This window comes from Oreochromis aureus, linkage group 10, assembly GCF_013358895.1.
Source record: "Oreochromis aureus strain Israel breed Guangdong linkage group 10, ZZ_aureus, whole genome shotgun sequence".
Taxonomy (NCBI): Eukaryota; Metazoa; Chordata; class Actinopteri; order Cichliformes; family Cichlidae; genus Oreochromis; species Oreochromis aureus.
In genome coordinates this window covers 3,604,890-3,631,141 of record NC_052951.1, presented here as the reverse complement: position 1 = coordinate 3,631,141, position 26,252 = coordinate 3,604,890, and the positions used below count along the sequence as shown (strand labels likewise).

Genomic DNA, 26,252 nt, shown 5'->3' with positions numbered 1-26,252 from the left:
TTGCAATATTTTTTAGGTTACGAGTTTTTAAAAAAGTAGTATGATGTTTACATATTTACAAAGAAAATATATAAAATATGTAGGAAATGGGCACTTATACATTACATGAAATCCTTTGTTTATAATACCTTCAAGGTGTGCTTTCACTTTATGTGTATTAGTATTCAGGTTTTTTTAACAGCAGCTCAACTGGCTCTCGCTATCGCCCTCTCCGTCGCGCGTGGAGGAGGGCTCGCGGAGCGCTCGTGCACTATGATGGGACTACAAATCCGTTAGCGCCTACAGCCTCCTCCTCTTTCATCATGGCTCCCTCGATAGACAGGCAAGGATACTGGGGGCGGCCGACCTCAACGCTGGACTGGTGTGAGGAAAATTATATCGTGTCCTTTTACATCGCGGAATTCTGTAAGTAAAAATCTGCCCGCACCATCATTTACTCTAAAAACGGTGAATTCGGGGGTTCGTTTACGGAGGCTTTAGGCTGGGAGAGTCGCAGTAATTCACCCCTCTAAGGTAAACATAGGAAGAACCGGTGTAACTGTAATTTACTACATATCTATTATTGTGTTAGCTCGGCTAATAACACGATTTTCTCCGTGTAGTGTAAACGTTAATCTGTGCGGCGTTTGTCCTACCGGAGCTGTAAGTAAATGAGGAAAAAGATAGGCTGTTTACAGCGGATATGTTGTCAACCTGTTCTGTGCATCGTAACGCTAGCCAGCAACCTTTAAACCTGTATGCAAAACAGCTCAGCACAAACGGCTCACTTCACATTATTTCACGCTGCCAGCCATTTGTGTTACAAGTCCGCTGCTGAACGTGCTCTTCCTGTAAGACAGTACGTTAGTCATTCACGGACACCACTGGAAACTTGATAAAACATTCCCTTCACATTATCAGGGCGCCTCTTTGCCTTGTCCAGCGATAAAAAAAACCTGTTCCTCTGGAACCGTAATCTTAGATTTAACCGCTTTTCCCATCAGTCTTATCAAAAAGCTGTTGTATCAGCAGAAATGACAGGACAAAGGCTTGAACCTTTATTAAGGAGACAGTAAAACCCTTCGAAAGTATTTACTCTAGTCAAACAAAAGTGAACAGAAGAATGACCCATTCCTGTGCAGCAAACACGTTTACCCAGCCTATTAATAGTTCATGGCGACAGTTTGTAACATAAAGTGATACAAATGACTGCCGTCATGTGTGACACAGTACAAAATCCATGTGTCCAGCGAGTTCATTGTGAATACAATGTATAACTGTTACAGTACTCTTCCTTTGAAGGGTTCACTTGCTGTTTTCAGCGGTGTTCAGAGTTACTGTATGGTGCAACAGTTGATCCAAAGTTGGCTCAAAGTGAACTTAAGCCTTGCAGTCAGAGTTTGGACTCCTGCTTTGTTATCTGTCTGACACACATCTGACTAGCTGGAGGTTTTCTGCTATAGCTTCTTGTGTCCTTTATAGTAGACTGCACTTCTGGTATGGGTTGTTTTTTTTTTATCAGTAACCAAAATCTGCATATTTTGGTGGCTTTAATCAGACATCTGCAGATAAAGGCATGCTGGTTTCTGGAGATCCTAGTAAGCTAGTTTTCAAACAATGCAATGTCCTGATAAGTCTGATTGTTTTCCACGCCTCAGTGCATACATAGCCACACCCAGAAAGAGCAAGGTTGTATTCAGAGTTGAGCTCTGTTTTGTCAGGTTCCCTGTGGACTAGATGATGTGCATGCAGTGCTCTATGCACACGGTGATGACCTAAAGGGGGTGAGGGGGGGCGGGCACCGGTTCAGTCAGAGGACACATTTGTATATAAAGCGTAGTTTTGCTCGATGTAATCAGTTGAATCATTTGAATCAGAACTGACCACTACAACCCTACTACAGGTCGCCCTCATCTATCTGTGCCACAGTGTAAAACATAGTTCAGTGGGGAAAGAAACAGTCTATAAAATTAGGATCTAACTTACCTACTTTAAGATGGAACGGAAATATAAAAACACAAGATTGTACCGTGATTTCAGGATTGACTGTATAGCTGTGATATTAATTTGTCAGTAAAGGGGTCAGGTAATTTCAGTTTTGACTAGCTAAGAAGCAAAAATGCAGATCAGTCTAAATTCAAACTATTTGCATATTTGTACAGTTTAAATAAACAAATCCTAGTGCTATTGCTGCTATATCGTATAATAGAGCTTTTATAGCTGTGTACCCTTTGGATTTTACGCTGCAACCGTGGTAATGAGATACCATGCATAACATTCGTTGCGGCCATGTCACCTTTTCTCTGAGCTTTTCAGAGATGTGCAGTTATCTTAAAGGTCATGTCATCCGACTTTCATTAACCCATGCTGTCTTTGCTGACAGGGAACACTGTCAGCAACCTGATCATGATTCTCCCTCCCATTTACGGGGCCATCCAGACATTCCGTGACGGCCTCGAGTCCCGCTACATCTGCTCTTTCCTCGGACTGGCAGGTTGGTGCGCTGGCTCTGCATTAATGCTGTGATTGTTGCGAGAACGTGTTTGTGACAGTTATTGAGAGCAGTGGCTCAGTATTTACAGCAAATGCCGAATGTCCTAACTTTGAATGTTTGTGTCTTGTGTGTACTCTTTCCCCTACCCAAGCTGTTGGTGTTGGTTCCTGGTGCTTCCACATGACGCTGCTGTATGAGATGCAGGTGGGCTGCAAATCTGAACATGTCAGCAAAAGCGGGCATAAACTGAACTCATGAGCATTTGCTACTTGACAAAATGTTGGCTTCTACAGTGTTTCTTTTCTTTTCTGTCTCGTCATTTGCAGTTACTGGACGAGTTGCCTATGATTTACAGCACCTGTGTTTTTGTCTACTGTATGTAAGTGCCGTCATCTTTTTGGATCAATTGTTGCAGCACTCACCTGAGAACTAATCCAGTATCACTGTAAAATGAACCAGTGAATCCTTTACTGATAACTTGATGCCTTAAAAAAACTGTAACAGCCTGTGTTTGTGAAGATTCGTTTCTAGATTTCACTTTAGCTCAGCTTATAGTTGCCCTTTGTCCTTTGGTTCTCTTCTTATCAAGCTCATTATAAAAGATAAATATTAATTTTTTTTTCAGATATGAGTGTTTCAAGCAGGAGAAGAGCGTCAGTTTATTTCCTATTGCATTATTATTAATCTTCAGTGTCTCAGTCACTGTGGTGAGTATACATGTTTTCATTACCAGTTTACTCTGAAGCTGAACTCAGGAAGAAAGCATTAACGATCGTCTGTCCCTGTTGACTGTTACATGTGTAGGTATATTTGCAGTGGAAGGAGCCAGTGTTTCACCAGGTAAGGGAGTGTTTTGCATTATGTTCACCTGACTCATGTTGCTCATTGTTTGCAATTAGGGCTCAATGTGCCTTAGGTCTTCCTTGGCTTGTGTAAACACTGAGCTTGCCAATGCGGCATGCAAACTCGGCTTGGTGCATTGTGGGTGTTAAATGTATGGCAGCATTTCATGCCAAAGCAGAGGAATTTCAAGTGAACCATTAGGAAAAATGATCCCGAGCGCCGAAACGGAACCAAAGCTTTAACTTTGGCGTTAAACACGTCAAACACTTGTTACCAGGAAGGAGATAAATCTAATAAGCCATTAAAGATAAGCATAGCCAATTATGTATGGCTTCTGTTAGTGTTTGTCTGTACCTGTTATAGTCTCAGGTAATGTGTTGTATTACAGCAATAAGGACAATGTGACAAAGTGGCCTTTGTTTAGTCCTTGGAGCTGTATTTGTTTACTAATCACACTAGTCTGTAGTGGTTGTGATAACGTTCCCTCTGTTCTAGCATGGTGAACCAACACATCCATAAACATACACAAGAGACATGATGTCAGATTAGATAACAGTTGTGTGCCACTCAGCTGAAGAACATTTTCTTTATTTTTAAATCTTACTCAAAAATTTTACTATTACTACTACTATTGCTAGTAATAATAATAATAATAATAATGGTAATTAACCCAGGCCTGCTACTGGCCCAGTTCCACTGGCAGCCATACACAGCCTCCACCAAATGTAACAGATGATGTAGTATGCTGTGGATCATGAGCTTTTCCTATCTGTCTGGTTTATTTAGTATTTCCAGTCTGATGCTGGCCTCTTTCACTTGCATCAGCATTTCTTTTGACCTCATATTAACCATTCCAGTGAAAACACTTGAATACTTGAAATCAACTAAATTCTTCTCTTTACCTGATGCAGCTTGCTAGCCAGTTGTCAATATATTTTTGAACCTTTGAGTTAAAGCTAAAAGTTTGCACTTGAATCACATTAAGCTGTTTTAAGCTGTAAATTCCACTGTGGAGGGTATACAGAGCTCTGTATAGCCTCTGACTAGAAAAAATGTGTAATTGTCCAAATACTTATAGGCCTAACTGTATACACAGGCTCCTTTCTTTAGTTATATTCTAATTTACTACAATATTTTTCCTTTTTATCTGTTGTTAAAAAAGTGCCAAGTCAATAATGCTACAGGTGAAACACAACACAGTCTAACACGGTTTAGTGAGTCCTGAATTATGAGCCTTACAGTTCTGTCTAAAAGTCTTGAGCCACCCTTAATTTCTTTATTATTTCCTTCCAAGGAACCAGACGTGTAACCTTTTGAACTGTTCTTCAGTAATAGTTCTCCAGGCTTTGTGAAGGTCTTTCAAAGTTTAACTTTGTCACTGACTTGTTGTCCCTGACCATTTTCAGGGAAATGTTTCTTTGTCAGCTTAATAAATAAAATGACCTATGATCTTTCAAGTATAAAAAGACACCTGACATCTAAAAAACCTGTTTTAAATTGTATCTTTAGGCACTGTGTTCCTAGCAGACTGTTGCAAAAACACAGTTGTTTCCATTTGTTTTTCAGTTAAAGTAATGAAAAATGCCAAAATTACCTTTTTATGATATGAGCTTTTTTTTTTTTTTTACTTGACACATTTACAGACTTCTGTTTCCGGCTTTTTCTGCCTTCTGGTGAGCAGCTGTTGCTCGGAATTGGAGCGTAGGGTCGATCCCTGCACAAAGCTAGTGCAGTGTTAGACCTTTTATTAAACGTGTCCACGCTTTTCACAGCTCAGCTAAAGCCAACATGAAACAGAACTTGAATATGATTATGGGCTTGGCTAGATTTAGTATTAGAAATCTTTCTTTTTCAATTATGAGGAACTTCTCAGATATGCCACTTCCCGAGCAGAAATAAAACTGCTGACACTTCTGATTATAAAGCTCAAATGATTTATATCATAAAAAGTTAGCATTTGGCTATAATGTGCATGAAACACCAGAAAACAAAAATGTTAGATGAAAGGAGATTTTACATGACCAACACGGCATGCTAATAAGCTGTGTTATTATTTGTCGTGTGTAAGCTCGGGCTGTTTGCATCGGAGGAATTTCCTGTCAGTTGAACTCTGCTGACTCAGTGGAAATGTATAATTACTGAAAGATTTTATCTGTATCTATATCTGCATGATCCAACTCTGTTTCAAACCCAAACATCTGCCCTTGTTTCCAGGTCATGTATGGTGCTCTAGTAGCTTGCCTAGTATTGCGTTCTATCTTCATTGTTACTTGGTAAGTTTGCCACAAGGTCCATTAAAATGAGAAACATTACCATATCAAAAGCCGTGTTATTCATTAATATTCAGTAAGGCAACAACATGCTGAAGGGTGTTCTTTTGTTGTTGTTGTTTGATTGTCTTTCAGGGTGTACCCATGGCACAAGCCACTGTTCTACACCTCTTTAGCTATCTTTTTGTTGGGTTTCCTTCTTTGGAACATCGACAATATCTTCTGTGACTCTTTAAGGTGAGTAGTGGAAGTTAAGGTTAATTGTGAAATTCTGAGAACCAAGTTAATTATTCTCCACTTAACAGTTGCAATGGTAAAAGTGTTCACTTCAAAGTCATGAACTGTTAACTGCAATGTTACTGCAATCAAACCAACTGACACTGTTTCTCAAAAAATAAGAATGCATGTTTAGGTTTAAATGTACATGCAGGTGTCAAATAACAATCCTTGGGTCAATTTATTATTTTTTGTCGTAGGAAGTAAAACTTTTTGCTTTGTTAATGTCTTGAATTGTTGGGTCAACACTTTCTTTTGAATCCCAGAGCCAGTAGACAAACACTGCCCCCTGGTGTTGGAGTGGTAACACAGTTCCATGCATGGTGGCACATATTCACAGGTCTGGGGTCTTACCTACACATACTTTTCAGGTAAGCTTCAGTCACAGGAGATTACAGCTGCAGTGAGGTTTATTGTCCACATGCATTCAAATCATTTCTTCTTCTTCTTTTAGCTTGCAGATCAGGTCGACCTACCTCAAGTACAGGCCAAAAGTAAAGGTACACCCAACTCTTTGTCTGCAGGATATTGTCTATGTTATAAAGTGTCACGTGTTTGTTTGAATATTTGTTACTTCACTGGTGACCTGTGGCTGTATCTTAACATTGTACAGTTTCTATGTGGAGTGTGGCCCACATTGCACATTGAACCACAGAGGACAAGCTGAATGAAGGAAAGGGGACCAACTGAAGGATGGTGACTGCCAAAAGCAGACATCGTCGGCACCGGGACCTGCCAATGTCACCCTGCAGCTGCTGGGGGGACCCAGCCAGGGGGAGAGTGGACCCCAAGACACCACCCCAGGGACCCTTCAGCTCTACAATGTGGGGATTAAGTACAGTATAGCACTGAGATCAGTTCTAAGACATTATTATTTTTTAATCACCATAATTTATTAGACTAGTTTTTCTGTAATTTTATTGAAGTGTAGTATTTTATTTGCTGATTAATTTTGGATGCAATGAAGTGATGTGCTGAAGTGACTAATGCTGAAAGGGTTTTGGACTTTAGCTTGGGTAGGGTTTGGGAATGGGGAAATGAGTGTCATTAATGCAAAAGTCACATGACATTGCCTTTGTATGTTCAGTCCTGTGAATGTTTAAATCCCAATCAAATGCATCCCTATTAGTAGCAAGTATAGATCAGAGTGCTTTGCTTATCAGTAGCTGAGAGAACACTACTTTCAGCACATCCTGCCCCTAATGTAGTTTCGGGATATGCTTACTACAAATGGAGTAAATGCCAGCTAGAAATCTGATGCAGTGTAGCTCAGATGTCTCGACTTAGTCATAGTTGCTCACTCATTTGCTTGGTTATTTTTTTGTAGTATTCTAACATTTTAGGTTGCACTGGGATTTAAAAGACAAGTGTGGTGTGTGAGGCAAAGTAATGGTTTACTTTGCTTCTAAACAAGCAAGATTTCGTGCTCTTACAAAACAAAAAAATTATTGACAAAGTTAAGATTTTCCCTGGTCCATGGCGCAAGACGAATCACTTTCTACATCTCCAGTTTCTCTGGACAGACAGAAAGCTTCCTCTTCCTGCTAAAGTGATACTCTGAACTAATTTGTGCTCTATGAAGGACTTTACAGCCACCTCACCAGCCCACAAGGGTAGGTGTAGTGGAACCATAATGAGACTACCTCAGGGTGTGTGATGTTAAGAAGCAGCTTTGCTGAAATTGGAACAGCAACTGAAGGATATGATTCAACATAAGAAAAGGGGGTGTGGGTGCAGGAATGTCACTCAGGACCATTTATCAGGTTGTACAACAGCGGCCCCCGACTTTTGCGCCACAGACCGCTTTACGTCCGACAGTATTTTTACGGACCCGCCTTTAAGGTGTTGCGGATAAATACAACAAAATAAAACCAGTACCGGTACAAAACAAAAGACGATTTATTCATAACACGCGAGTTAACGATAAAAATGATAAAAACCCTGAAAACCATACATTTCACACCCGAGCCTCACCCGAGCCTCACCTCTCGCGGCCCGGTACCAAACGACTCACTGGGGTTGGGGAACGCTGTTGTACAGTACAGGACAGTCATACTTGAAACGTTGATAGTGAAACTAGTTAAAAGTCTGTCAGTAGAACTTTAGTTGTTGAAAGTGAATCAAAGGACCAAGTGAATGAATGGAACATGTCTGAGTTGTTACATCTTTATGAGCTGCGGTGAATGAAGAACTGGACTTATCCACTTCTGGCTAGCTAAATATCTCCTTCTACATTAGCTATAATCCCCTCAATCTTCATTGATTAGTGATGTGCGATACCACTGATTTCCTTTCCGATCCGATACCAAGTAAAATTCAGGGTGGTATCGATGATACTGATCCGATACCGATACGTTGTGGAAAAACATCAGAATACTTGTTCTTATTGTATAATAATCCAGAATTATCATACAGAAATAAAAAACCTGCAGTTGTGCGCTATCGGAACACGCTGCCTGCCTGCAGCACTAAAAGACTCCACGAGAGACGTCTGTCTCGCCCTAGCAGCACCTGTCCCTCTCCTCTCCTCCTCTTCAGTTTGTCTCAACATAAGCTCGTCATATTCTGTGATATTATTTACTCTGGTTAGTAGTGTTGCCACAACACCTCACTGTCTTGCCACATGTATCGCAAACCGCGTCTTGGCTGTTTGTGGAGGAAATATACGTCCGTACATGACTCCGTTTACGCTCAGCCATTGTTGTGAGTGCGCAAGCCAAGGGGCTGCGACACATTTATACAGCCGTATTTCGCATATTACTATGAAAGGCGGAAGAGAAAGTAGTTCCTTCCAAATGATATAGTTTCTTTCCACTGTGTTCCTGTTAATGTTAAACTACAAATTTACCCCAGATTACTGAAATATTGATATTTTAATATGAGAATCCATTCTAGAACATAAATAACTGGTATCGGAGGAATCGATATTTCAGTATGGATCCGCACTTCACTATCATTGATCATTATGTTAAAGAACAGTAATATGGCCAAGTGTCCATAATAATTCTGAGAAAAACTGAGTCCCCTCTTTTAACTTATACACAAACAACACTACATTTTATTTTTAAAAAAAGAGGCATCATAATGAAGAGGCAAATTGTGCATATATAGATCTATAGACGCCTTGTGATACAGTTTGTCATACAACCACTAGGTGGCTGTAAATTTCCAGCATATTTCAGATATTGCCAAGCTTGTCCTTAAGTGTATGAAGAACTACCTATCTGCTCTCGATCCAACTGTTAGGATCCATGCTTACATTTGTGTGGTGAAATGAAGGGCTTTTTTCTTTCCAATGTTTTTGTTTGGTTACTGTGAAACCATGGAGATGTATGTAAAACTGGAAGATGCACAACACTACTGTAGTGAGAGATTCATTTTCTGTGGCCTCAACTGCTGTGCACTGGATCATTTTTTTTGTCATAATTAAACGCTGTGCCACTAACTCATGCTTGGGTCTAGTAAGTACAGACACAGTCTTACAAAAACATTCACAAGCACAATGTACAAAAGGAAAGTATTACCATTGTCCAAATGCGTGTTTGGAAGCATCACTGTATGAAAGAGCTTGAAAACGTTGCTCATCAGTATGGGTGATCAGGTGTCAAAGAAGGTGCCTTATCGTTTTCCTAGCAGTGTAATCCAAGTTGCCTTGATGTTTGTGATAAACCATTCAGTTTGTGTTCTGCAGTGTGCCCTTCCCCTGATTATTTGCAGTGAAGAAGAGCAAATTCTGCCATGGTTTTTGTTGTACTTTGATCGTGTGCCAGTCTTTTACAATGTCATGTATTGTCAAATAAAAGAAATGTCAAACTTCCATCATAATATACCATGTGTATCGTGAGTACTGTGTGTTATTGCCATGTTGTTAGTGAGTCGGTTAGAGTCATTCAACCCGAGAGTGAAGCAGTAGTTTACTGTGACACATCTACACTCAAAAATGTGGTAAATACATCTTCAGATGAAGAATGCACCACATATTAAACACTGTCATTAGGCCAAAAGTACACCCCATTATTCAGTAGCTTGCAGAACCACCTTTAGCAGCAATATATTAACATATTTCAGTGAGGCTGAGTTTTGGACTTTGTCATTGCTACATTTTGTTTTTCTGTGTTTTGGCTAAGCTTCGCTTGTCACTGTTGGACAACCTTGTTTGACTCTAGAATACTTTGTTATATAGCAGAGTGCATGGTTGACTAAAAGACTGCAGGGTGCCCAAATCATGCCCACCACATCACCTTGTCTGACAGTTAATATGCTGCGTTTGTTTTTCTGTGCTATATGGTCAGACATCCGATGTAACCTTGCAAACCTATGCTGTGCCGTGCTGTTTATTTTTAGAGAAAGGAGGCTTTTCTGCTGGCAACCTTTTCAAACAAGCTATTCTTAGTATAACATTATAAACTTAAACATGCCGCTCATGGAGTTTTGCACTTTCACTTTGTCTCACTTGGGGGTAATTTTTTTCACTGTAAAATGAAAGACTTAAAATGAAAATAATTTCCAAAAAGTTGTTTGGAAATGACCCTTTCCAGATTTATGAGCACTGAGGGGTTGGTTCTCTAAGGTCTTTTCTCCTTGGCGTTGTGGTAACGCACAGCTGAATGCTCCAGACCACCAAATTGCCAAAACGTCTGTTTTTATAGTGCTTGTGATGAGCACCACCTGGCTGCTACTTACCCTCTTAACTCCCATGGAAACAATAAGGGTGTAGTTAGTTCTTTGGCATTTTGGCTAATTTTTTGTTAAATAACACCTGCATGGTTTAATAGGTCATTTGTTGTTGTACATCTGGAGTTGTATTGAGCTAATGTTAAGACTTGGAAAGCACCTGATTTTTATTATCATTTTTTGATACGTAAAACCTTGCATATAAAAAATGGAACCTCCTAAAATAAAAGACATGCAGAAGCTGAGAAAACTTTCCATACACTGAGGAAGTGTGTTTGTTATTATACCTCTGTGTAAGGCATAATAGCGATAGAAGGCTTGGTCTGGATTATAAACGGTGACAAATCTCAAAATGTGTCACCACCTTTCTTCCGCTGATTGAGGTCACTGATCTGCCCCTTTAGTCAACGAGTCCTTTGTTAGTCACTTGAGTCTGTCTGAGTGAAATGCCAACAGGTTCCAGAAATCTAATAAAGGTGTGTGTCTGTGTGTGTGTGTGGTAGAGCATGCACCAAAAAACAGTTCAGCCACATGTCATAAAAATTTGGCATGGTCATAGTACTATAAATTTAAAACTCTGCCTCTCTGAATAAAGAGTTTGAACTTAGTGTAAAGTTGGTTCCACCTTTTCTTTACCTCCCTGTATGAGATAAGTGCTGATCGGTAACACACAGCCCAAATGTGTCCACTTGGTGTTTGAGGATTTTAACTTAAAAAAACAACAATAACAAAAACAGATACATGTCTTTATTTTCAGCATATTTTACATGGAGGAATTTGACTCTCAGTACAGGATGTGTGATGTGGTGTTTCCATATATAATCATGTCCAAGGTTTTGGACAGTGACACAGTTATTATAATTTTGTACCACAACACACCACAATGCATGAACTATTAAAAACAGCTGCTCTGTTGGCAGCTGTGTTGCAGATTAGTAATTGGAAAACTGACAGTGACAAAGTATCATAGCCAACTGTGACATGTTTTCCTCTTAATTCATGATACATTAAGCGGATGAAAGGATCTGAGTTGATACAAAGTTTTAAACATATGAGTTCCAAAAATGGGTTGAGCCAAGGGTTAAAGACCAATATCTGTACCATAAACTGAACTCAAGGCCAGATCAGGGCTTTGATTTGTTCTTTAAAAGGCAGCTCAGGAACACTAGGAAGCCCGTGGAAGGCAACTAAGGTCAGAAATCAAGAGATTTCTTCATAAATATAATTACAGTCACTTTACCTCAAAACACAAACAATAATCAGGAACAGAAAGGAAAGATTCCAGATTAGTCCTGAAAAAAGATTGCAGAAATCAAGATTACATTCTATACTACAGAATACTAAGAAGAGAAGAAAAGAATATGGAGGAAGATAAAAAACAACAACAAAAAAAACCTCTCATCCAAAGTATATCACACCATCAAACCTTTATGGGCATATGATGTGATATGCTTTCCAATGGAACTGGGTCACAGGAGTTTATTTATGCTGTGTCTGCTGTAGGAAGTAGTACAGTCAGTGTGGAAGTTTACATTCTGCTCAAATTCAGGTTCAGAAATTAGGGACATAAACCAGGAAACACCTCAAAAACAATCTCCTAGTTTTTGCGTTACGTTTACGGGTTGCCACAGTCGATCATCTGCCTCCATTTCACCCAATCCCTAGCATCTTCTGCATCTTCGCTACATCCATGAACCTCCTCTGAGGTCTATTTTTCTACTGCCTAGCAGTAGAATCAACATCCTTGGTTCAGTATATCCACTATCCCTCGTCTGCACATGTCCAAGTCATCTCAGCCTTCCCTGCTGACTCCCAGTGAAAATCTTATCTCACTTCTGCTGAATTTCCTCTTCTCTCCTGTACATACCTCCACCTCTCCAGGCTCCCTATAACTGCTCCCTATTTTCCCCCAGGGTTTGTTATGTCATCTGTGAAACTCATAGTCAGTGGAGACCCCCACCTGACCTCATCTGTCAGCCTCTCCATCAACATTGCAAACAAGAAGGGGCTCAGTGCAGATTTCTGATGTTATCGCCCCAACCTGAAAACCCATCTGTCACTCTGACCACACACCTCACCACTGACCTCATACATGTCCGGCACCAGCTTCACATACTTGCTCACGCACTACCACAGTTCCTCTCTTGGCACCCTATCATATGCTTTCTGTAGATCCACAAAGACACAGTACATCTACACCTCACTTTCTCTATACTCCATCAACGCTCATAAGGCAAACATCACATCTGTAGTGCTCTTTATTGCATGAAGCCATGGCGCTGCTTGCTGATTGTCACCTCTCTTTTTAACCTGGATTCAACAACTCTTTCACATAGCTTAATCTTATGACTCATGAACTTTATATCTGTAGTTAATAAAGCTCTGCACATCACCCTTGATCTTTGATACTGGGACACTTTTACAGCCCATCCAGATATAAGCACTATCTGAGGGAGGCTGTAGTTACAAAGTCTCACTTCAGTCACATCTTTTTTGTTGGATTTAAAAACACTCTAATGAGAAAACTACAAAAATGTCCTTGTCCAGTACTGAGCCAGAACAGTGCCTTCTTTGATGTTGTCTTTTGCCCGTTATTTTAACTGTCTAAACATTTTCTTGCATTTTCTTTAAATTCATTTTGCAAGGAAATCGTGATATTTAACAGCAAGCAAGTAGGTCAGTGTTAGGGATGGGTATTGAGAAGATTTTCACGATTCCAATTCCATTTTCGATTCTGTTTAACGATTCGATTCTTTATCGATTCTTATTTTTTAAAAAGGAGAACACTAAGGTCGATTAGCTTAGAACTTTGTTTTATATCTTCTCTTTGAACAAGATAGAAATTTAGGAGTAACATGGCCTTACAAACCCAACAGTGAGATCTTCAGAGATCCACAGCCTACGGCTCTCCAATGGGGTGTCACAGGGTCCCCAGGAAAAAAAATTGTAAATGTAAAATAATAAAATATTCTTCTGTAGCAATAACAAAGTATAACATACACTGAATAACTCTCACAAACACTGTGGTATTGAGGTATCCTTTTCAGTAGGGTTGTGGTATGTGGGATGCTACTGAAAATAAAATGTCATATTATCCTCATCACAAGCTGTAAAAAAAAAAACCCATAGGGGAATTCCACTCAGTTTGGATACATCTGGCACCACAACTGTGGTGACACAGAGGAGAAAACACTGAAGTGAGCAGTCTGTAAAAATTCCCGTTCTTATCCCATTGGCTGGGATCGTTTCTATGTCTCTTTCAAGTGTCAAAGACTCTTTTTGATATTAATAGCTGACATTAAATAAATGCTGATAGTTCTAAATAGTCTCTATTACACTGTGACAAAGAAAGAACTATAAATTATTCCAATGGGGTATATGTTCATCTTTATCAAAGTCATGCACAAAGTAATGTGCGCCTGCATTCATAACACATGTTATATGCTATCACCAGGCTAACTTTAAATCAGGAACAATCATCAGATATTTCCAAAGAACAACATTTATTATTTGTTTTTGTTGGAACTATCAAATCCGGTTTAAGCCTGTGGGCACAGCAAGATGATATCTGAGCCAGTATCATGATGTGTAACCGAGCCCTAATAAGTGTGATTTACAACTTTTCCCAAGCTTCCCATTTCCTTTGACTCAGTAGTTGCTCCTCAAAAGGTGTTCCGGCATGGAGGCTGTTTTGCTAGTTCAGGTGGGCGTCTCACAGATTACATCTGGGTGAGGCATTGTCAGTGCCAAGATGACTCATGCTGGGAATGCCTGAGTTGCTGTAGAGGTCCACAAGCTAAAAAGAGCTGAGAGCACCTCCAGCAAGTCTGCTGGCTTTGACGTCATCCAGGAACCTGACACACTTTTTATTAGCTGAATACACGTGCAGTTGTTCTATTTAACTTTTCCAACTGGGCTTAAATAAAAAAACATAAAACTACGTGCGGAAAAGTATTTTTTTAATTGAAACACAAATGAAAATAAAATGTAAAAAAAGATACAATGTACAGGAAATAGCTCAACATAGGCCATGTGAGACTAATTGAGATGATATTAACTGAAACTAAACTAAAATAAAGAAAAATAAATAAACAAAAATGGAAAGAAAACTATTTATTGTAAAGACAACAAAGAAACACTGATATTATTATTTTTGTTATTTATTTAGTTTTTTTTTTAATTCTAATGTTTGGATGTGTGTTGTGGTTCCCAGCATCTTTGTGTTAGGGTTTAGCTGGTATTGTGCAAACATAGCCAAGATTACTGTAGTGATGAATCACATCCGGCCTGTGTTCACATTCAGTGTAGCTGTTAAAATGAATATAGTGGCAGTAGTATAATTATGAGGTGGACATAGTGAAGCAGTTATGGCAAAGCTTATATGTTGTTACAGTTTAAAAAAAAAGCAAGAACACTACAATGACAACAATGAGCTGACACTATCATACTGTAACACATTACACTAGATACACTGTAAAATAACAACATTGCCAGTAATTTATTGTAACTTTTATTGTATCTACATATTGTGTTTTACACTTTAAAATACATGTCACTGCGTTCTTAACAGCAAAGTGAAGTGCTGCTGTAGTCTTTCATTGTAATAACATCACTATATTTCTACACATTAACTGCTTACAAAATGTATATAAATGATCAAAAGTAATAATCATAGCCCTATGATCAGTGATTTTGTTGTTAGTTGGTATGGATTTTTTGAAGTACTTTGGTGATTGTTGCTTTGTGTTTATACTGCGTGAGTTGTGGTTTCCAGTGTTTATGGGGCCAAGAACAATATTTAGCAAGAAACGTGCTACTGTCAACAGCGGCAGTTTTTAGAATGAGTCGTGTGTGATGCAAGCAGTGACTGAATCATGACAAAACTCGCACACTGTTATTGTTCAAGAAAGACAAGAAACCTGAATTTAGGGACAAGACATGCAGGTCCAATATACTCTTAAGGGAGACTCCACTTTGAACACTGAAACAAACTCAAATGAAAATCAAAAAGCTAAAAAAAAAATTGCAACATAAAGTTACAGTAATATTTCACAGACACTGTGAACACTTCAATGTGAGCAAATGGAGCTGGCAGGAAGTTTCCTAATATTACAGGGGCACAGTTACGTATCTTTGTTGACTAAAACTACCCAACTCATTTAAGTAAAAACTGATAAATGAACAAATAAGTATTGATGTCATAACAGAATTAGAGGACTAACTGATTTCTGCTCTGTCTTCTCTTTGAATCCTTACCTGAAGCAAAACATAGAATAGAATGCCTTTATTGTCACTATACAGTTGTACAATGAGATACAGAGCATCTCCTACTCAGTGTAAACATGCTGGGGGGAGGGGTACAGTTCTCCAGCGCTATGTACATATGGGCAGTATTAACATAGGGAAAAAGATATATATATATAAAATGTACAATATACAAGCCGTATTTAAAAAAAAAAAAAAGTAATATGTAATAAATAGTGTTATGTGTATACAGTTGAGTTATTGCACATAGAATTGGTATTGCACCATGGTGGTCCATAGAGGAAGTGGGAAGTGGGGGGCTGTGTGATCGGTGCATGTGTGAGTTCAGGGTGGTTATCGCTTTGGGGAAGAAACTGTTTTTGAGTCTGTGGGTTTTTGTGCTGATGCACCTGTAGCGCTTCCCTGAGGGAAGCAGGCTGAACATGTTGAAGCCAGGGTGGGAGCTGTCCTTGATTATGTTTGCTGCTCTGCTGAGGCAGCGGGAGGAATAAATGTCCATCAGGGAGGGGAGAGGGCAGCCGATGATCTTTTGTGCTGTCTTGACCACACTCTGAAGCCTCACTCTATCTGCCTTGGTGCAGCTGCCATACCATACCGTGATGCAGTAGGTTAGCAGGCTCTCAATGGACGAGCGGTAGAAGGTCAGCAGCAGGTTGGAGTTCAGCTTGTACTTCCTGAGGACTCTCAGGAAGTGCAGCCGCTGTTGGGCCTTCTTGACGACCGCTGAGATGTTTTCTGTCCAGGAAATGTCAGCAGAGATGAGGACACCAAGGAACCGGAAGGTGTGGACCCTCTCCACACACTCCCCGTTGATGTGGAGGGGGGCCAAGTCGGTGCTGTGTCTCCTGAAAACATGGTGCACTTAAAGCGATTATTCATCACTTCTTTCCAGTGAATCTCTGCCACTTGGCAATTTCAGACTAGACTAATCTCTCAAGAAAGCAATTACAGAAACGTATCTACATAGCCAGCGTTATCTTGTGGTAACACAATAACATCAGGAGATAACAGCCATCGAAATCAACACGCAACCACACACTGAGTCGCTGTTCAAACATTTGTGCATTTCAATTTGATTTTATTTTAGAATTCTTAATGCTTTTCTTAAATGTCAGCTTGATGTTCCAACAACATTAGCTAAAAATTTGAACATAAAACATAATCTATACATCTATTCACATCATTTCTTTTCCACTTCAGCTGATTTATTGTCTTTATTCGCGGTTTCATTATTATTTTCTTTATTTAAAGGAAACATGAGCATAAAAATAAAAACAATGCAGGATAACAGCATGGCTGTTTCTCACCTGGCAGACATTTCAGTAAAGGTAAGTACAATGCCTCTGGGCTAGCTGTCGTAGTTGTTGACTCTTGGTTATCCACAATGATTAAATGGATTTGTGGATTGTGGATTTTCCATAGCACTTCAAATATGCAAACTTGTGGATAATGGATTAATTAGAGAAATAGAAAATACACAAATGATATTAAAACATGTCTAAGGATGACGGACAAGAACCACTTTGGCACTCTATTGTCCAATCATGATGCTTTGGAAGTAGTAGCATCTCCAATCTGAACAGCTGTAACTGCAACTTTACCATCTAAGGAACTGAAAGAAGTTCTTCTTTGCAGCATAGACAGTGTTTTGCAGATACCACGGCAAGATTATTCTTAATGGAGTCATTCTAAAGAATTTTGAATTTAATCTTTGTAGCATCCTTGTTGTGATTTTAATTTAGTGCTGGATGCGATAGGAGTAGCTACTATGGCAGGAATGTTGATAAAAAAGAAGGACGAATACATTACTGAGAATTTTGGACCAGTTAGGACTGTTTTCCTACACTTTCCAGAGAAGCTTTATAAATAAGGGCTCTGGTCTGTCTTTGAAGAAACTTTATGGAATACCCTGCTGTGTACTGAGACACCTTCCTCTTCTTGTTGGGACACGAGCACGTAATTAACACGTGGTCCCTGCCACAGCTTTGCATATAGCGCTGTATATCAGCAGCTGTGCATCTCAAACACATACTGACTTGCTGGGATACTTGACAGTTAAACAAGATGCTCTGGTTTTATTTCCTGACTCTTCTGATGCCCAGCCAAACTCTAATGATCCCTTTCCCTCTACGGATAGCAGATCTGCCTAAGAAAGCTCTTCCTGGACTATCTGCAGCTGACCAAGAGTTTGCAGAGGTATTTAGCAATTTTTTGAAGGATACGATCGCTATTAAAAAAAAAAAAAAAAAGGAAGGCATGCTGCTAGATTTGTAGGTCTTTGTTGTTTTATTCATAGAGGGGTTCACTCTTGAACCCCACTTCAAGCATACTACTGACATTCTGGTGATGTCACTGTTCCAAAAGTTCCTGCATTTAGGAATTTACTGTATTTGGGGCCTTGCTAAAGTGAAAACAGTGGACATCCTGTCACTGTGTGTTTCAAGGAGTAAGACATTATCAAACTGACATTTTGAGAAGAATGGAAGGGCCGGACATGCAGTTATACCTTATTGACAATTTGTGCAGATTACACTATCAACATTTTTTTAAGTAAACTATAAAACAAATAGCTAGTAGTACTATACTGTACAACTGTGCTCTACTATAATATTTTTTCTTTAAGAAACTGTCATTTTAGGCTTACAGGCACTGCAAAAAACAGTTTAATATTGATAAATGGTTTAAAAGTTGTTTTAAAAAACTGTACAGACTGTTTCATAATATATAATTATAATATAGTTTTATATTAGTGCACAGACAGTTAATTATTTTAATGACTTTAACCAACCAACTCCTCTCTTTCTTCCAAAATAATAAGTCGTTAGAAATCTCTTTTCTATAATGACTTGAATGGATAACTAATTCCTTTTTGGCTTGTCTTCACCTGTGATGCCTCACCTGAAGCAAAATGTGGTGCACTGATAATGATTCTTTATGAGGGTGCCCTGTGAATGCCTGTGAACCACTTCTGAGGAAAACATTGACTGCACGGTAACACAGCAGCCGGGAGACAGCAGCACTGAATAAATGACACTGTTAGAGCACTCGCCAGACACAAGAAATTGTATGTTTAAATGCCATGTTCATGCTGAAGCTGATTTCAATAACAGAATTTGGCTTTATTTAAAAATAACTTTTTAAAAGACATCTTTGTCAAATCTTTTATGAACCATTTAGTTACTACCAATCTTAAAAATATATTTGAAGTGTGCTCCTGGTTGGAGTTAGTTATATTAATAACAATGCTTCTACTAAGGCAGAGTGTGAAACACAGGTACTTATAGAGCAGCAGTGGAGGGTGTGCAGTCTTAAGTGTGAGCGTGTCTGATGTTGACACCTGCAGTTACTTGAGTGCTAAAGTGTTTCTGCACTGTACTATCATTAAACGTCTGAGAACATTTCTGGAATTCTTACTGTAAATGTCATGGCTGAGCTGTGTGGCAGGCAGGATGAAGGACCCAAAACACAGGACTCCGAAACAGAGAGTTCACTTAGGGCGCAGCTTTATTACCTCAAATACTGAAGTAAAACCTAAACTGGCGAACAGGTACCTCGAAACTAAGAATACTTGGGACACAAAGAAAGGAGACACAGCACAAAGAGTGTGAACAAACTTTAACGACACGACACTAAGCACAGAAAACACAGGGCTTAAATACAAATGGCAGTAACAAGGACATGAGACAGACAAGGGGAGCACGGCTGGGAGTAATCAAACCTGAGACACTGACCTTCAAAGTAAAACAGGAAACACACAGAACAGAGGGGTTCAAAAATACAAACAGAAACCAAAACACAGGAAACTCAAAATACTGGGTCAAAATGACCCAGAAGTGTCACAGTAAAGATATTTTAGGGGTGGTTGAGCATTTGTGTTCCTCCAAAGCAACAATGGTAATGTGTGAACATTTGTACTTTATACAGTGCTATGAAAAGAAGCATTTTCCCACCCACCATTCCTTATTTTTTGTGTATTTGTCATGTTTACATGTTTCAGATCATCAAATGAATTGTAATGTTAGACAAAAAATGACCCAAGTGAATACAAAATGTAGTTTTTAATGATAAACTCAGTTGTTAAAAGTACAATACGGGTTGTTGTACTCATAAATATCCATCGATTAGTGTGTAATTATGACTACCAGCAATAAATTCTGAATTAACCCATCACATACATATATATATGTAGGAGTGGGCACCAGTTTGTTGAGCCACCATGTTGCCCCGCCATGACTGACATTGTCATTCTTCCTAATCGCATCTGGTTAGAGACTAGCCACATACATTAGATACTCCACATACAGTAGTACACCAAAGGTGGAGAACAGAACTTTAACATACGAAGGATCATACCTAGTGTATGTTTTATCACCTGAGGAGGGTCTGCTTCACCAAATTACATTACATTCTATATTTGCAAAGTTTCAGGGCGCCACAATGTCAGATGCATTTCATAGAAAGTTTCACTAACACTGGCTAGCTGCAGCTAATGGGTGAAGGCAGGTGTGTTATAATTTTAAGTGAATTGTCATTTTAATGTGTTGAAAATGCAAAATGACGGGGGAAACAGTTTTTCACAGCAATGTAAAGATGTTTATTTCAACTGATTTACTTGAGGAATATTTTCTTCAGGAATATCTGCGCCATTTTTACGGCTACCAGCCCAAGGCAGAAAGACAGAAGAGGACCGCCGACATAAGTGAAGATGATGATTCGACTACCGGATCCTGTGATAAGAAGACAAAGATGCGGGAGATGCAACAGTATTTTGGTTTGCCTCCAAGTGGAGAGCTCACCAAAGAGACTCTAGCAGTGATGAAGAAGCCGCGCTGTGGACTGTCAGATGTGGAGCACGTTGGAGAAACAGTTCGCTGGAAGAAGAAGAGGATCAGCTACAGGTTAGAAATAATAAGACTGACTTCTGTGGTCAGTATTGTAACTGTCACTTCACAAAATTAGTGTTTACAGCGTTAACTAGCTTAGCTGTTAACAAAGTACAGCTGAGGCTGATCAGAATGTTAGCCTCAAACGTGAGTCTGATGCTGTTTTCGTTATAAAACTCAGTACTGGACACATTAAAAAATATAGCAGGATAATAAATGATCTACCAGGTTTCAGCTATGTTATGGCTGGAGACAGCAGATTGAAGTAGGGCTAAGTGCCTGAGTACCATGAATGACTGTTCAGAATTTTAAGACTGTCAGTCTCTCAAAATAACATAAAAAGCATTCAAATTCAATATGTCACATCAGCAAAGGTGAATCCATTTAATGGTGAATTTTTATCATTAGGATCGCTGGCAAAAAATTCCCCATCCCAGCACTTAAGGCTCAGAAAGTCTTTAGAAGAGCATGGAAGCTCTGGTCCAACGTCACACCTCTGAAATTTCGCAACCGGAACATGGAAGTGGCTGACATTGACATCTTTTTCTATAGTGGAGGTAAGCTTTAAAGACACCATTCTCCTCATTCATGTACGATAATGAAGCAGGTGGTGAAACAGGGCATAAAGGACTTACTGAGTAATACAATAATAGCACCGTGTTGTTGCAGATCATAACGATGGTTCACCTTTTGATGGCAGAGGAGGAGTCCTGGCTCATGCCTTTATGCCTGGGCTTCACATCGGTGGAGATGTCCACTTTGATTCTGATGAAGACTGGAGTTTAAATTCTACCGGTACCTCAGGACAAAAAAACCAAACAACAAAAAAAAAAAACAATTTAAAAGCATGTGCTACAATTTTTTTCAAGTTGCTGTATTACTGAAATACAGTGCACTTTACATCAGTTACATATTTGGTAGACTGAATTAGTGAAACATGAGTGGGCCTTTTGTGTTACAACCTTCCTGCATCACACAAGTACTAATATGATGTGCGCTCCTGCTCCAGGTATCAACCTGTTTGCTGTGGCAATCCATGAATTTGGTCATGCACTTGGCTTGTCCCACTCATCTGATCCTGGAGCTATCATGTACCCAGCATATAACTTTGACCCCAACTATGAGCCCCAGCTCTCCTTTGATGATGTCAAAAACATCCAAAAACTGTATGGTGAGTTGCTGCGGGATACTTTCGTTGCTTGAGCTCAGAAATGTTGCTTACCAGTTGCATTACAAGATATTAAGCAAAGCCTGCTAGCCTCTGAATAACTTTGATGTTTTAAAATGGAAAGTTTGTACATAAAATAAGAAGAACAAGAAAAAAAGAACAGCCACAAGAATTTTGGCTGGTTTTGGATTAAACATTCAATCCAGTAATAATTCAACAAGGACAGGTCACTTGGAACATAATTTATTGAGAGAGAGAAATTAAGGTATTTGGCAATTAGAGTAGACGTTAGGACAGGACCGCTGGAGTCTAGCTGGTGAAGATGAAGACTAAGGCTTGAATGGAGGTCTGGCTAATGTGTCTGTGATGGAGATGGAGGGAGGTGGGTTGCAAGAAAGAGGGTGTGAAAGCAGAGGTTGATTGGCTCAAAGAAGGCAGGCAAGAAGATGACTGGATTAGAGTAAGGATGTAAATATTGAGCTTGTCAGCATGGGAAAGTGGTAAACACGTAAACGACAGAAAAGAAGCCCAACACCCAGTAAAGCAGCCAGATTAGTCATTACAGATCTGCCTTATTGAACTTATGCATAAGCTTCATTTTGTTATGTGTAAACTTCCTGCAATACTGATTGGCTCTAAACCATTATAAACTGGCCACCATCAGTTATTTAATATCTGTTCACATGTTATATTTTAGATTATTCTCTTTCTTTGCTGATAATTTTTTTTAAATCTGTGTTTCCTTTTTTTTATATTTACAAAATTTTATTTTCAGGGGTAATCGTCTTTTTCTGTTCCTCTCTGCTGTGTACAGGAGTCAATCCAACCAATCCAACCTCAAAGAGGCCTCCTCCGAAAACACCTACCAAATGTGATCCGTATTTGTCCTTTGATGCAGTAACAGACCTACAACAGGAAGTTTTGTTTTTCAAAGACAGGCATGTAAATCTGTGCACTACTGGACATAATTCTCTCTGTGTGTCTCTTTGGTCCAAGGATTACAGGAAAACTGAATATTCATTTGAGATAGCCTTCCTGCTTTTCAGGTTTATGTGGCGCAAACATCCTGAATTTGATGAAATGCGTGTCTCCTTGATTAGCAGTCTTTGGCCTGAGACTGTACCGGCCAACTTGGACGCCGTTTATGAGAATACGTGGGAAAATGTTGTTTTGTTTTTTAAAGGTAAAGAAAGAAAAAAAAAAAAAAAACCATCTGCGAAACCATCGGTTTAGTATCTGGCTGTAGATTTAAAATACATGAGTAATTATAGTGTTTTTGTTTCAGGTAATCAGTACTGGATGCTGAGGCAGCTGAAGCTTGAGGAAGGTTTCCCTAGAAGCATCTCAACCTTGGGCTTCCCTTCCAGAATAAAATCTGTAGATGCTGCTCTTCACTTCAGAGATGAGGGCTATACTCTGTTCTTCACTGGTGATGAGTGTTGGAGGTATGTAAGATCATAAAGCCATAAAGTCTTTATGCAGACCACCTACGTACAAATATACTCATGTCACTCACTCTATCCAAGGAAGTAAATACAAATAAGAAAAGTTGCCTATATTTTAAAACAATTTGTAGGTTTTTACAATGCAGCAAACATCAGTTACCAGATCCTCTGAAAAAACTTCAGCTGTAATAGGATGACTATTTAAGACTGTAAATGCCCAAAGAATCTCAAAGGCAGGATTTCAGTTGGAAAAGAGCCAAAGAATATCTGTATCTGTGTCATGTCCACCCTATACTGATATAAGTACATAGAACTGTGTTTATTACTTATATTAGAAATATCCAAGGACCAAAAACACAATCCTGTCCTCCCTTTGGTGGCTAATAATGGCAGGATGATGTGAGACCATCTGCACAGCCTACCTGGATTCTCAATATCATTATGCATGGATCTTAGGATCATTACTAATATATGGTTTACACACAGTAAGTGAAACTTATATAGTTGAATTGAAACGTAAAGTTTTTATAAATCATTAGTAATGGTGTCATTTATGTTTCTCTATGTTTCTATGAATGATTTGTTATATCATGAATTGTATCATAACTAACCCAGATTTGATAACCATTATATTTTGGTATGTATTTTGTATATTTTGCATATTTTGTATTAGTAAATGGGTCACACAGAGAGGTCTCTAAACAGGATTGTGACCCATTTATCTATTTTAAACCTTCAGATTAAGAACATTGTGATGGAAATGAAAAAACACTAGCAGGTATAGATTAATTCAAATACATTTCATCTATGTAGCGGTGCACTGACAGCAGCCATCATTCCACAGTTTTTAAATTTTCTTTAAAGTATTTTGTATGGCTATGCGTGAGTACTGTTATTATTTCACACATAGAAACAGAACATCATTACATGAGAACCAGTCTAGACCAGACAGGCTTCCTGCTTACGCTTTGAGGTAATACAAAATTGCACATCTCTAGTACAAGCGTTTGCAGAATCAACCGCTGTCACCAACTTGACTATTTGTCATCAAAAGGTTGCTTTAAGTAAATTAGTCACGTAGTTTATCACACTTCCCAAGGAAATGTTGTCATCCATAAACAAGAAAAAACTGACATTAATCTCTGCTTTTCTAAAATCACTATTATATTTTATTATTATGTGTGATAATGTAGGTACAACGAAGAACAAAAGTGGATGGAGGGATCACCAATGTCTATTGAGGAGCAGTGGCCAGGGATCCGAACGCCTATAGATGCAGCTGTCTTCTATGATGGTACTTACGTCACTTTTCTGTTTCAGCCCTTTAAAATGTCAATTTCTCATAAAAAGAAATTCAATCCAACAAAATTTACAGTACATTTACACTAACACTTGGTATAAAGGTTTAAAACTAAGGCAATACTATCCAAGGTCCTTACATCTTTTCATTATGAATACTTTTGAATGCACTGTACACAGACAGTCCTTGCCCAATACAGCAAACACAGTTTGCCAAAATTCATTTGACTAAGTTTCAAAATCTAAATGAATATTGATTCCCCTACAGGATCTGTGCACTTCTTCAAAGGAAACCTTGACTACAAATACGACTCCAACTTCAAACGCGTGCTCTCCATCAGCCGCGTTAATGAGCTGCTGGAATGTGAAGTAAAGGAAGGCAATGAAACAGTGACAGAGAGGAGATGAGTGAAGTAATGCTTCCCCTGGAGCTTGATGGTGCTTTGCATACAGACACAAAGTTTTACACCCAGTAATGACCACAATGTATCGAACAGAAAACAGAAGTGGGAAGTGGTTGGTGTGTGGTTAGTCTTACCTCAGTGTGTAATGCAGTGATGTAATATTGGAATTGTACAGTTTTTGTGATTTGAAATGTGTGTTTTAATCTAATTTTGCTGCTAATTTTAATTTTAAATCTCTCTATATTAACATCAACAGTGGTCTAGAGCTATTCAGCTAAACATAAATGTATTTTAAGCTTGTGTCTTTCCATCAAAGTGATTTATTTCTTACTTAGCAAAGAAAAAATGTCATTTTCCTGATTAAAAAAACTTTGCTTCTCTGTTGAAACACATTCACTATGTGTGTGTGTGTGTGTGTGAATGTCTCTTTTTACTGCTGTTGCCTAATTTACCTGAGGCTGAACATTACTTTATAAAGTCAAAACTATTCATCTCTGTATCCAGTATGGTGTAGCACTGACAGAAATGTAGTTTGCCTATAACACTGACACATAGTGGTTGGTGGATAATTACAGGTAAGGTGGAAAATAACCACCTGCAGTTGACTCACAGAAAAAAAAAGTTTCCAGTTTCCAAAACTTTGTGCGGTTGGGCACTATTGAATGTGTAGAATAAACTGACTTTAATGTTTTTGTAACAGAAATGATGACAATGCCAACATTAATAATCCTTTCCTGTATGTGATGTGCAGCACTTTAAACCCTCCGTGACCAATTCCTGGCAAAATACTTCTTTTCATTTGGAATCATGTTGGATCATGCAAAAAACAAAGTGTGTATAGTGAAAAAAACCCTTTCAATTCCTCTATGCAGTGTTTGACAGAATATTAGATTTATGTTAACACATCCATTCCAAGAAAACATAGGTGATAGTGTTTAATAACACTAGAACATCTACATACACTGTGATAACTGTTCTGAGCTTCTTAAATCCAGATACCAAATACCACTGAGAAAACTAATTTTTAAATAATAACAGCTAAGCTGAAAGAAGGAAACCAGCTCTGGAAAATAATTAAGATAAAGTGATAATAATAATAATAATGATTCTGGAAAAAAACACACACACAAAGAAAATCCTCAAATATGTGATTAAATCTGCTGTAAATCAGCTATGAGGTCAATTCTGGAAAAGAAAAAACGGATGTTTGTTTTATTTGTTCAAGAGCTTGAAAATATGAAAAGTTTTAATT

General features: G+C 38.7%; 2 protein-coding genes across 2 annotated transcripts; both read left to right on the top strand.

The window, feature by feature from the left end:
• The first annotated feature begins 252 nt into the window (after positions 1-252).
• On the top strand, positions 253-9,689 carry acer3 (alkaline ceramidase 3). Its single transcript, XM_031755849.2, has 11 exons — positions 253-405; positions 2,363-2,473; positions 2,625-2,677; positions 2,800-2,852; positions 3,099-3,180; positions 3,278-3,313; positions 5,531-5,589; positions 5,722-5,823; positions 6,129-6,233; positions 6,317-6,362; positions 6,476-9,689. The coding sequence occupies exons 1-11, from the start codon at positions 303-305 to the stop codon at positions 6,527-6,529; spliced, it is 804 nt and encodes a 267-aa protein (XP_031611709.1). The 5' UTR covers positions 253-302; the 3' UTR covers positions 6,530-9,689.
• An 8,159-nt stretch (positions 9,690-17,848) lies between these two features.
• On the top strand, positions 17,849-25,335 carry LOC120442346 (matrix metalloproteinase-18). Its single transcript, XM_039618767.1, has 10 exons — positions 17,849-17,997; positions 20,434-20,699; positions 21,093-21,241; positions 21,354-21,479; positions 21,694-21,855; positions 22,667-22,790; positions 22,899-23,035; positions 23,138-23,297; positions 24,491-24,591; positions 24,865-25,335. Exons 1-10 carry the CDS (start codon positions 17,866-17,868, stop codon positions 25,002-25,004), a joined length of 1,497 nt encoding a protein of 498 aa, XP_039474701.1. The 5' UTR covers positions 17,849-17,865; the 3' UTR covers positions 25,005-25,335.
• The last annotated feature ends 917 nt before the right edge of the window (positions 25,336-26,252 follow it).

Bases quoted from the DNA above. Each gene is read 5' to 3' on its own strand.
- acer3 (XM_031755849.2), top strand. From the start codon at position 303: ATGGCTCCCTCGATAGACAGGCAAGGATACTGGGGGCGGCCGACCTCA. The intron at 2,474-2,624 runs GTTGGTGCGCTG...CCCCTACCCAAG, and splicing joins CTCTTTCCTCGGACTGGCAG to CTGTTGGTGTTGGTTCCTGG. The intron at 5,824-6,128 runs GTGAGTAGTGGA...TTTGAATCCCAG, and splicing joins ATCTTCTGTGACTCTTTAAG to AGCCAGTAGACAAACACTGC.
- LOC120442346 (XM_039618767.1), top strand. From the start codon at position 17,866: ATGCTCTGGTTTTATTTCCTGACTCTTCTGATGCCCAGCCAAACTCTA. The intron at 21,856-22,666 runs GTGAGTTGCTGC...TGCTGTGTACAG, and splicing joins AAACATCCAAAAACTGTATG to GAGTCAATCCAACCAATCCA. The intron at 24,592-24,864 runs GTACTTACGTCA...ATTCCCCTACAG, and splicing joins TGCAGCTGTCTTCTATGATG to GATCTGTGCACTTCTTCAAA.